At 29.3% G+C, this 12,441-nt stretch overlaps 1 protein-coding gene, 1 long non-coding RNA gene and 3 other non-coding genes across 5 annotated transcripts; 4 read left to right on the forward strand and 1 right to left on the reverse strand.

Moving 5' to 3' along the window:
* The first annotated feature begins 497 nt into the window (after positions 1 to 497).
* LOC148763718 (small nucleolar RNA Z267) lies at positions 498 to 572 on the forward strand. Its single transcript, XR_016025615.1, has one exon. It is a non-coding gene; the product is annotated as a small nucleolar RNA Z267 (small nucleolar RNA).
* A 519-nt stretch (positions 573 to 1,091) lies between these two features.
* On the forward strand, positions 1,092 to 1,177 carry LOC148763719 (small nucleolar RNA R44/J54/Z268 family). The gene has a single exon (XR_016025623.1). It is a non-coding gene; the product is annotated as a small nucleolar RNA R44/J54/Z268 family (small nucleolar RNA).
* A 646-nt stretch (positions 1,178 to 1,823) lies between these two features.
* Positions 1,824 to 1,912, forward strand: LOC148763720 (small nucleolar RNA SNORD96 family). Its single transcript, XR_016025640.1, has one exon. It is a non-coding gene; the product is annotated as a small nucleolar RNA SNORD96 family (small nucleolar RNA).
* On the forward strand, positions 1,825 to 2,596 carry LOC18604722 (uncharacterized). The gene is made up of 2 exons (XR_001926868.2): positions 1,825 to 2,188; positions 2,327 to 2,596. It is a non-coding gene; the product is annotated as an uncharacterized LOC18604722 (long non-coding RNA).
* A 6,510-nt stretch (positions 2,597 to 9,106) lies between these two features.
* Positions 9,107 to 10,908, reverse strand: ACHT5 (atypical CYS HIS rich thioredoxin 5). The gene is made up of 4 exons (XM_007037332.3): positions 10,518 to 10,908; positions 10,224 to 10,403; positions 9,758 to 9,922; positions 9,107 to 9,655 (listed from the first exon to the last, which is right to left on the reverse strand). Exons 1-4 carry the CDS (start codon positions 10,755 to 10,757, stop codon positions 9,404 to 9,406), a joined length of 837 nt encoding a protein of 278 aa, XP_007037394.3. The 5' UTR covers positions 10,758 to 10,908; the 3' UTR covers positions 9,107 to 9,403.
* Positions 10,909 to 12,441: the final 1,533 nt, after the last annotated feature.

Below are 12,441 nucleotides of genomic sequence, written 5' to 3' on the forward strand. Positions count from 1 at the left end.
CAATTACATAAAATTTGCAAGTTTCGACTTCAATTGAACTACTTGTTAAGTTTGCAATGCAACATACACTCAAATATTTAAAAGAAAAACCCAATGGCTAATAAGTAATGACAAATGTGGTGGCAATGGGCCCAAATCTACTGTAAAATATTATGAATGGGCTTGCCCATTAACCCTATTTTAGCCCACATAGATTGCCCAAAACTGATCCTCCCCTCGTTGCCCTACATCTTTCCTTTCCCGCTCTATATATAGGACAAGTAACAGCAGACAACCCTTAAACCCTAGTTGTTCATTCCAAAGGAGGCCCTCTTCACCTCCTCCCTCACCATCTTCTTCAAATCTTATAAAACGCTAGCGCGATTTTCCTTTATGATTTAATGTTACGTTGTTTTTGACTCAAAGCTTTCATTTTTCTTCTTCTTTCCCAATATTTCTACAGATTTGCTATTTGAAATTTTCTCTTTATTTTTTGGTCTTGTTTATGCCTTTTTCTTTTTTTGCCAATGATGGTATTAAATATACTTTGAGAGAGGTTTTCTCTTTGAAAAATATCAAATCTGAGGCATAAAAGGCTATTCTTGTAACTGATTGATGCCACAGTAGGATTTGTTTTTGAATATGCTTATTTGCTTGAATGTTTCATGTTTAATTAGCATAAATTTGAGTTTTTTTAGGCTTTTTAAGCTATTATAAAAGTTGCTTTTGATTGAATATTTGAAAGGTTGTTGATTTTATGGGCAAGTGATGATTGAATATCTGCACTCCTTTCTTTGGGTGATTGATGACTTGGTTTTTATTGGGAATCTCTCTAATTTAATGTTTCATCTCTTCTTTTAAATTACTGTCTTGCTTTTATGTGAAATTTTCCTGATAAAGCTTAAACTTATGTTGATTTATAGTTATGAAAATGGGGACTTTTGAATGTTGCGATTGATCTTTGTCCCCACTGATGGCTTTACACTCTATAATTGCAATGATTTTCTGTGAGTAAAGCTTATATCAGTGAGTTGCCTAAATTTTATTAGGTATGTACCATTTGCTCTACTAGTTTGAATGTCCATTAAAATCTGATTTATTCTCTTAGAATATGTGCAAGTGATGATAAAATAGACAGGGACATCAGCACCCATTGAGGATGATGAGTTGTCTATGATGGGAATCTCTCTGATGCACAAAAATAAATTGATTTATAGAGTTTCTGTTTACAGGTGTTGGAAATATAGTTTGATATGCTAATCATCCTCTCTGTATTTAACTTGAAGGATTGTGGTTTGTCTATGATGCATTTTAATGCACGTATTATCAGATCAAATAATGATGATATCTGATAATTGTCACTACCTCTGAGACGGACCGCAGAAATGTTTCTTGAATTTGCTTTAATTGTTCACATTAAGTCGTACACATGCAAATTTAGTATGTAATTGTTGTCAATTTCTGGTGCTGGTGCTGATGCTGGTGTTAAATATATTTTGAGTAAATGAAGTGAAAAGACTTACATCTGAGCACTTAATCTGTTTTCTACCAAATTCTAGACTTAAATCTTGTGTTTTGGTGTTTTCTCAGTACGAGGTTATATCCCTATCTTTATTGGGCAAATATATGTATATATATATATATTTGATGTCTGTAAATTCCAAATTAAACGTCACAAACAAATTTTCATAGATGTTGAAGGTCCTCCCACTGTGGAGTTCCTCCATCGATAGATGATTGCATATTGCATGGCCTTGTGGAGCAGCATTGCCGCCATTATTTCTTGGGCCAGGCCATAGACATACATTTTCAATAAAGTTTATCTTAAAGCTTTTAACAAGCAGTGGCCTATGAGGATATCCATAATAAAATACCATCTTTCGGGACTGAATGGCTTGGTTAGCCTTGATGTCCGTCTGCAAATCTGAGGCTTTGCTGTGGGCTAATTGTTCAATTTATTTCATAATTTAGTTGTTATTTTGTTCTTGTGATGCATTTAATGTTTGTATGTATATTGATTTAGATATAAAGTTGAGTTTCTTGTGATTATGATGTGTTTCCTGTTTGACTGCATTGTGTCTTATGTTGTAATGCAATGCTCCTTTTATCAGTAATTGATACGGCAATGCTTCTCATCCCCTGAGCTTTGGAACCTTTGGTCATTGTTCGTACTGATTAACATTGGAAGGGACAATTTCCACTATGAGAAGTATGTTATCTATTGAATGCTGCTGACATAATTGTGTTTATATTTGGTCTCTTTTTAACTTGGAGCTATTTTTTAAAGATATAAATTTTGAAATTATTTTAAAAGTTGTGATCCATTCTCTGTGTTTTTTGCTTGAAGATTGCCTGATGATTGTTAAAAAAGAACGGAGATTCGAATGGTGCTGTTGTTGAAGCCTGATTACCAATTGGGCTCCAAGAGCATCTCATGTGATAAACAGTTCTACATTGACTACTTATGAAGGCTTTAAATATTCTCCAATTGCATGGTTTTATTGCTGTCTAATGTCTTACAATCGCAAAACTTGAATATTTGCTAGTTTTGGCGAATTATTGAGATTGTCTGAAACCTGTTGATTCTCATGAAATATAAGTTGCTTTAAACTTAGAATCTCATTGAGACCAGTTGGAATAAATAAATTAGAGATCTGATGTCAAAAATTTTGGTAGAAAACTGTTTCAAGATGAGAAGAAGCTAGCACTTTGCAACTAGATGTATGATTTCCTATATGTACTAGTTTCGGTGGCCGAGGGGATTGAATGCATACTGCATTAGGATTTTACCTTCAAGCAATTTCATTTGTATGAGTAAAATATTTGATCTCTGTATACTCTTTTTACCACGAAGGATTAAAATAGACTCGACTCTCAAGACCAGGTTAGGATGGTATGCTAATGTTATACCCCATGTTCTTTAATTCTTACAAGAAAATGCATTAACTTCTTGTTAAATAGGATAGTAGCATAATGTATATTTTACAGGTTTCTATTGAACCTAAAGTGAGTCACAAATTTCATTCACTTAATTGAGACATAAAAGTTTGCTCGAATTCTAAAAGTTCACTGCATATGAATATCCGTTTTGATAAAAAGAGCAACAAAGATTTCAATTTGAAATTGAATATAATTTAAAATTATGAAAATATTAATTTAATTTAAATAATTAATATAACACAAATTTTTCATTAACTATTATTTAATAACTTTAAATTAGCCTTTGATTATCTCTTTCCTTTAACTCTGTATATTTTTTATAATTCTAGGTGTTATCCTTCTTAATTATGAGTAAGAAAACAATTTTTTTCTTTTAATATAATTAAATTCATTATCTTAAATTATACATCATAAGTAAAAGTTCTTTCTTGTCGCTCTCAAAGATACTAAAATAAATTATTAGGATAGATAATAATAACTTTAAAAACAAAAAGTAATTCATAAACTAAAAATAGTTGATAATAATTCATAAAGTTAATTTGGGCACTTAAATAAATATTAGGTAGTTGTCAAAGATAATGACTTAAAATGCAACGAGTCACTAGATTTGAGAACCTTTCATGTCATTTAGAAAAAAAAATTAATCGTTTAAATTTCATTTAAATTTTGTCTTATAAATCTTAATTCTTCAAAATTAGCTTAAAAGGGTATTATTCATATTCAAAAACTTAAATAATCTTTTTTATCCCTCAATAAATTCTAATATTCAAGAAATTAATCAACACTATGTCAAACTTTTGGAGTTGCAAAGCTGTGACAATAATTATAGTGAATCACTAATAATAATGAGTGTAATAGAATTGACAATCAAATATCAGTTAATAAAAATTTATTAATATTTTCTTTGAAAGCAAATTGTATTTTTACATAAAATAATTCTAAATTAGTAAATGATTTTTAATTCATTTGTTTTCCTTATCTAGGTTTTTTAAAATGTAATATTATGATATCAAAAATCAAAGTTGAAGGTATGATGCAAGTGTATGGAAATATGATTTTGAATAAGGTCATGTAATAGAGATTTTGTGTGGTGTGTGGGGACATTTAGCGGGCAACTATAGGATCCATGCATTTAGATGTGTGAAGATCTGCCAGCCAGGAGTTCATGATGGCTTACAGATTCGTGACGCTAAGAAGATGAACTTGTTACTTTTTGTAAAATTGGGTTGGAACGTGTGGCAAGGAAAAGATTTATTATGGAATGAATTATTAAAGAAGAAGTATTTAAGGCAACATGATTTTATGACTGTTTGGGCCAAATCTATAGACTCACACACTTAGAGAAGCATATTAAAGAGTAGAGATATTCTTGAAAAGGGTTTCGGAATCAATATCAACAATGGCCATACCACTAAGTTCTGGGTGGATAGGTGGCTCGACTCGACTCCTGTATTTAAATTAGCAACAAGAGATATAACTGATACGAAAGCTAATTTTCCAATTGCAAGCTTTTGTAATGAAGTGGGAACTTGGGATATCGATTTTTTACTCCAATCTCTTCCGTACCAGGTACTGCTGCGAGTTGTGGCAATGCAAATTTGACACACTAAGCAAAGATGATGATGTGGCTTATTGGAGGCTAACCAGTAATGGTTTATTCCTGGTGAGAGCAACTTATGAGGTTTTAACTTGACCCTTAACTTTAAAAAAAAAATTAACCCTTTTACATTTCATGAAGACTACTAAACTAAGATTTGATGAATTAAAAATTGTAGAAAGATAACATTTTTCTATTTGGAGGGTACTACATAATGCATCACCAATTGCTAAATGGCCTTTTTCAAAGAATGGAAGACCTTCATCCTCCTGCTTTCAAAGTAGTGGCACAGTGGAGAATATAGTGCATGCTGTTAAAGATTGTGGACCCTCGAAGAGAACATGGCTAATGATTCAACCATGTTTAATTAATGGGAGTTTTTTTACTAGCAACTTAACTAAATGGATTCTTGAAAATATTTCTGGTCTGTTGCTAGTTGATTATGTCCTTTGGGGAGTTACCTTTGTTTTCACAGTCTAGCATCTATGGTATTGGAGAAATCAACAACTTTTTGATGCAACTTTCACTTGGCCTTCTAATGGTTGGAACTGGATATGGACCAAAACCAAGCATGCTTGGAATAATCTTAGCCGAGAGGTTAGACTAAAGTATGAGGTTGCAGTTAGTTAGCATAAATCGTGTCAAAACTTCTTCAAATTAAATGTTGATATGAGTGCTAAGGGCTAACCGGGAATTGCTGCAGCAAGTAAATTGGCTTGTGATGCCAAAGGTCATTGAGTTATAGGTTTTATCTTTAAATTTGGCATTTCTTTCTCACTTATAGCTAAACTTTGGATTATTTACCAAGGATTATTACTATGCTGGAATAAGGGATATAGAAAGCTGTGTGTTGAATCAGATTGTCTGTTGGCTATCTAGAAAATCAATAGCTAGGTTTCACCTTCTTATCTAAATGGTAACCTTATAAGAAGTATCAAGGCGTTGTTTCTGTGAGATTGGGATTGTTTGCTTACTCATATGTATCGTGAAGCCGACCAATGTGCTGATTGGGTGATTACATACCATGACACTCTTAATTTGAGAGTGCATATCTTTGAGCATCTATCAGATGGTATATCAACTTGCTTATTAGCTGATACTTTAAGAGTTTATTAGTTCAATTTGATGTAATTTGATTTTATTTTTCCTTTTATATAAAAAAAAATAAGCTTATTACGATTAATAATATATGACTTAGATATAAATTACACGTTTGAATTCAATTTGAGTTGATTTCAAAAGTCAATAATTTGAACTCAAAAATGATTCAAATCTAAATTATTTGAATTTAAGATGACCATAACATAAAACTAGAGGTGAAGGGAAAAGGGCTAGTAGAGGCCACCAACCTTCCAAAAGTTTTCAAATGTTATAAATTTTTTTAAATTTTTAAATTTTATCTTTATTTCTTAAAAATGTTATAATATTACCTTTACAAATATTGAAAATATTATTTGAGTTTCTACAAACTTAAAATTTTGACTTCGCCACAACATAAAACGATTCAAATTCGAAATGAATCGAATTTCTTTTAACCCTAAATGACTTAATTTGACCCATCCAATTACAACCTTTAATTTAACCACATTTAAGCATTAACAGGACACAGGAGGGAAAAAAAGAAATAAAAAAGAAAAGAAAAAATAAAAGTTTTACTGTATGTTTGGTATGGGGAATAGCTAAGCTATTTCCTCTCTATTCTCATGTGATATTTTCTCCCATGTTTGGTTGGCAATTATATCAAGGAATAGCTATTCTTTAAGAATAACTATTCTTTAAAATCAGTTAAAAGTTAGGTTTAACTAAACCCACCTTTTCCCTTAGTATTAGCTATTCCATGTTTGATGGAATAGCTTCAAAACATGTTAAGACTAAATTACCCCTCATAAATTTAGAAATTTACAATCCTACTTATATTAATATTTGTAAATAAAATATTAATATATGAAAATATTAATAATTAAATTATAAATAAAATGTTAATATTTAAGTAATCAATTATTAATATTTTAAATAAATTATAAATCTTTTGAAAAAATAAAATAAAAATAAATAGCCGTAATAATATTTAAATTATAAATAAAATATTAATATTTTAAAATATTAATGATTGAATTATAAATAAATATTAATATTTAAGTAATCAATTATTAATATTTTAAATAAATTATAAATCTTTTGAAAAAATAAAATAAAAATAAATAATAGTAATAATATTTAAATTATAAATAAAATATTAATGATTAAATTATAAACAAATATTAATATTTAAATTATTACTTATTAATATTTTAAATAAATTATAAATTATTACTATTTAAAAAATAATAAATAAATAAATAATCAGACTAACATTTAAATTATAAATAAAATATTAGCATTTTATAAAATGATTAAATTATTAATAAAATATTAATATTTAAATGATCTATTATTAATACTTTAAATAAATTATTCACATTTAAACAATAAAATAAAATAAAAATAAATAATCATAATAACATTTAAATTATAAACAACATATTGGTGTTTAAAATATTAATGATTAAATTATAAATAAAATATTAATACTTAAATGATAAATTATTAATATTATAAATAAATTATAAAATATTAATATTTAAAAAATAAAATAAAATAAAATAATAAATAACCATAATATCGTTTAAATCATAGATAAAATATGAATACTATAAAAACATTTAAATTATGAATAAAATATTAATATTTAAAAAGTAAAGATTTAATTATAAATAAAAAATTAATATTTTAATGATAAATTATTAATATTATAAATAAATTATCAATTATTAATATTTAAAATAAAAAAAACAAAGTAATTGATCATAATAATATTTAAATTAAATAAAATATTAATATTTTACAATATTAATGATTAAATTATAAATAAAATATAAATATTTTAATAGTCAGTTATTAATATTTTAAATAAATTATCAATTATTAATATTTAAAAAATAAAATATTAATATTTAAAATTTTAATTATTAATCTTCAAAAAATAAAATAAAAAATAAAAAATTAGTCATAATAATATTTAAATTAAATAAATATTAATATTTTAAAATATTAATGATTAAATTATAAATAAAATATTAATATTTAATTTAATAGTTATTAATATTTTAATTAAAATATAAATTATTAATATTTAAAAATAAAATAAAATAAATAATCATATATATAACAAAAAGTGTTTTTACCTTTTTATTTTTTATTTTTTTTATTTCAAAATGATCATTACCAATCAAATATTGTATCAAATTACAATAGTTATTTTTATTTTATTATATTCATTATGCTAAATTACATAATAATTATTTTATTTTATTTTTATTTATTCTGTCAAACTTAGATTTTAGAAATAAAAAAAAGAAGAAGAGAGCTTCCGTAAACTTTAGTTCCTGGAGAGAGAAATGATCGGGACCATTGTGAAGTAGCCCATTCTCATCCACATTATATATTGAGTGGGGTCAAATCTGATTAGGAATCTGAGTAATCCACGTCAGTGCCACGGTTTTCTGCCTAGACTCCAACTTTGTTTAATGGAGCATCTGGGACTGGGACCCTCTGCTCTTTTTCTTTTCCCGAGAAAATGACTTTTTAACTGCTGGAAATTGATTGGCTGGTGGGTGCAATTCCTTTCAATCTATCATTCATCAGGATTCACGCAACCTTTTATCTACTTGGCTTCCGAATTTTTATATTGTTGTGAAAACTATATCTCAAATTACTATTTTATAAATCTTGTGAACTCGTCTGCATATCTTGACAAAGGAGATTTCCCAATGAAAGTCGTCTTTGAATCCAACCCACCAAACAAATCTCAAGTTTATGTTGCTTTTTCATGTCCCTGTATCATGTCGAATTGCAAGCCTGTCTGTCTTCGTCCACCTTTTCTTCCTTTGCTTCCACTTCATTCCCATAATTTTCTATTTGCCATGAATTAAAACCTGATTGTCAAACATCCCCATAGTTGAAATTATTAAACGAGAGAAAGGCATGCAGCTTAAGAGGAATCCTTCTGATATAAAACTAGTTGCCTCAAAATTGACATAACACAACCACGAAGGTGTGCCCAAATCCTTTATTGAATTTAGTTGGGTCCGGTTTTAGATTTTGCTTGTTTTTATGTCTCTGAGAAATGACAAGAGTAGAAAAAAGAGCACAGTAATGCTTGTGGTTGGCCTCAACCACCCCAATGATTCTCTAACACGTTGAAAATTTTCGATTCCAGCAGGATCCCATGTGATCTTAAACCCTAAATCATTATCCATAGTCATCATATAATTCCAAAAATGAAAACCCCCAGCTGTCCCAAAGGTTATACGCTACCTTCTCTCTCTTTATATATATATCTGTGTATGTCACAGACAGATAAAACTATGCAACACGACTCTCGGTATTGAACGGAATTTCAACTTTATAATGAGTTAGGTCATACACAGGCTGTAAATGGCCATAAATTTGCTATGTGGAAAATGGTCAATGTCATGCACATGGACTTCACGAGAACTGCATTAATAATGCACAACAACTCAGCAGTGAATTTGCAGGAAAAGTAACAAGTAATGTAGAACAAATGTGGAACTTGAATAGTTTCCAAATGGTTCCAAACATTTATAATAACAATATTATAGATAAATCTATACCAATTTCTTGACAAGAATACAACAACGTCCAATCAAGAAATAAATAAAATTGGCAAGGCTCAACTCAAAAAGCCCAGAGCCTGCTTATGAAAAACTCAGCTAATGATATATACAAATGGAAAATAGAGAATTACCAATATCAAAATTGGAGGATGGAGCCACTTCACTCCTCTTCCATAACTACTCCTGCATACGCTTACTAACAAATCAAAACCTAGAGCAGAGCAGCCTCTTCTTTAAGCTCCATCTTGCTATTGTCTGCATTTTTCATGATACCAGACAGTTCTACACGTCTCATGAGTAAATCCTCCAATCTTTTTTCCTTGGTGGAAGGTAATTCAAAATTGGTTGATAATTCACCAGCTGATGCTAATGTCATCAGCTCAGACTCATCCAAACCTTTCGCAGGGCCAAGGCTGCTTCGATCAGCACCATGCTTTGCCAATGCATCTTTGAATTTTTTGATCTGCAATACAGAAAATTTACATTTATAATCTGCAGGGAACATGATCTATTAACACTTACTATCAAGAAATTAGGAATAATATCCACTCACTGAAACACTTACAGTAGCATTAGTGCAGCTAAAGCTGCATACTCGCCCCTTAGCACCTTTATAGAATCTAAAGAATGGTAAGACATGAATGTCGAGACACTGGCACATGTTATTTAGATCTTCATAGTTAACCTCTAGGAAAATCGCGTTCGGATTCTGTTCAGCCAACTGACAGATCTGTTAAAAACATAAGCCACTGTTAACAAATTTTACACACAAATATCTAAAAATTAAGGAATTAAAATCAATTTTGATATTCTTCACCATTTTATTGAAGCTTAGATGTACTAGTATTAATCTTTCTTGCCATAATCAAAATATGTACCTTAAGGCTATTGGATAAATTCCAATTCAAGGCCCAGTAATCCATCAAACATCATTAGGGCTTAATTTAGATTGGTAAGAATTTAAAATAAACGATTCTAAAATAAAACATGTGACCATAACTACTAAAAGTTGTTCTAATGGCCAAACATACCTTAGGATGGAGAGCTTTGCAGCCTCCACAACCAGGTGAATAGAAATCAATAATAACCAATCTATCCCCAGCATTTTGCAAGGAATCCACAAGTTCATCTGCCGAGTGGATCTTCACCATGTTGGGTTTAAGATTCTTCTCCCACCATCTCATAGCTCTACTCACGCAGGCTGTTCGTGCCTGGAAAACCAATCGAATTAACATCAGTTTTGAGCCCAACAGACAAATCCAAAGAAGAAAAAGTATTAAAATCCAAAATGTAAAGCAAGCAGAGTAAGAAACATTTGCACATACTTGAACAGAGAATCTGTTTCCAGGTTTGCTGCTCCAATTTCTCGAACCTTTCTGATCTGGGACAACTAGTGGTTTGCCCACAAAATCAATGCTCAAAAGAGGAAACTTTTTTGACGTTGAATCCTTAGATTCTAAAGAAGTCAATGATGTGCCAAACCAGGCAACCCTATTGGAATTTGAGCCCACCACAGTCCCATTGAACCCAGAAAGATATGAACCCCAGTTCAATGAACAGGCCATGTAAACAAGACCACCTCTGTAAAATCAACCAAAACGGAAGAATTTGAATAAAAAATGTGTTACTTTTTCCTGAAAAGGGGGGTTGAAAAGAGAGAGAAAGAAGGGGTTTTGCGTGGTGTTTGAAAAGCTTCAGAGTTTAAATGGAGGAGGGGAAGAAGAAGAAATTGTTGGGAATAAAAAGGCCGGAGAGTTGGGTGGGGTCAGAATGATTTGGATTTAAGTTTATCTAAATTGTTTTTTGTTTGAGAATATATACAGAAAATATATCATTAGTGTCTGATGTGTGAATCAACTAAATTTGAGGTTGAGGATAATGATGTTTTATTATTATTATGGAAATGTGAGAGATGCTTCATTAATATTGGGATTTTCTATATTTCAGGAATGTTTTCCTATCATACATGGCCTAACCGCGTACCGAGGCTGTGTTTGCCACTTCTAATTTTGGATAACCCCCAATTCTAGAGAAAAGCCGTCATGGGTGGTTTATTCTCTAGAAATTTTAAAACAAATGGATAATTGTAAGCTATTGGCAACTGAAAATTATAAGTAACCATAGCAAAATTATCCAATATATTATCCATAGAGTTTAAAAATTTTATAATGGATTAGATGGTTGTCTCATATCCCATTAGGATATTTATAAATTAATATGATAAGTAAAAAGATCTATGATAATATTTTAACATCATTCGTGGATAAGTATATATCTATATCATCTTTGATATAAATTAAAAAGTATCTTTTAAAAAATTAAAATTTTACTTTATGGGTTGACATTCATGAATAACAAAATACAGATATTTAGGAGTGACTAAATTTTTTATTTTACATGGTAACATGCATTATTCTGTGAATTCTTTTCCTTTTTGGGCGGAGATGATTATGTTTTGGATACATGCTAATTTTTTTGCTGATTACTCATTAATTGAAACCATTTATTATTATCATTTGCAACATGCTTCATAATAATTATGAGAAATTAAAATTAAATTATAAATTTCAACTTGCTAGATGGGATCTAAATAATATTGCAAGTGGTGCTTACAATAGTATTTTGATAACTCAAATTTCGAGACCGATCAACTTTAAATCCTATTGCTCTTCCATGTCGTACATCTTAAATGGAGATTAATTGTGAACCTCCCATTTTCAATAAGAACCCAATATAAATTATTATGATTAAATTTAATTATTAAAGATATATTTAAATCGCAATAAATGTTAACAAAATATAAAGTACCCTGTCATAAATTAAATATATATAAGCTATATATAACTTAATTACTTCTAAAAAAATTAATTTCTAATCTTTTACTCATGCCTTTTTTTTTATAGATAAGAGCAGATATTGTAATTACAACAAAACGACTTGTTATTTTTAAGATAGAATTTGTATAACAATTTTAACGACAAAATTTTTTTCCCCGGGGTAATCGGTGGTGGATAAGCTCTCGAAATTTGGCAACGCGGAAAAAATAGATATATCTAGATAGAAAGAAAGAAAAAAAAAAAAGGAGAAAACATAGAAAAATATGATGTGTCATTGACAGGGCTTAAATTACCCTATTTAAAGATATAAGTTTAAAAATATCCCTATTTGGTAATAAAGATATTAAAATAACTCTTGATTTTTAATTTTGTGGGAGAAAGAAAACATGGCGCCATTTTATCTTTTATCTAT

Source organism: Theobroma cacao, chromosome 3 (genome assembly GCF_053813885.1).
Source record: "Theobroma cacao isolate CCN51 chromosome 3, ASM5381388v1, whole genome shotgun sequence".
NCBI classification, from domain to species: domain Eukaryota; kingdom Viridiplantae; phylum Streptophyta; class Magnoliopsida; order Malvales; family Malvaceae; genus Theobroma; species Theobroma cacao.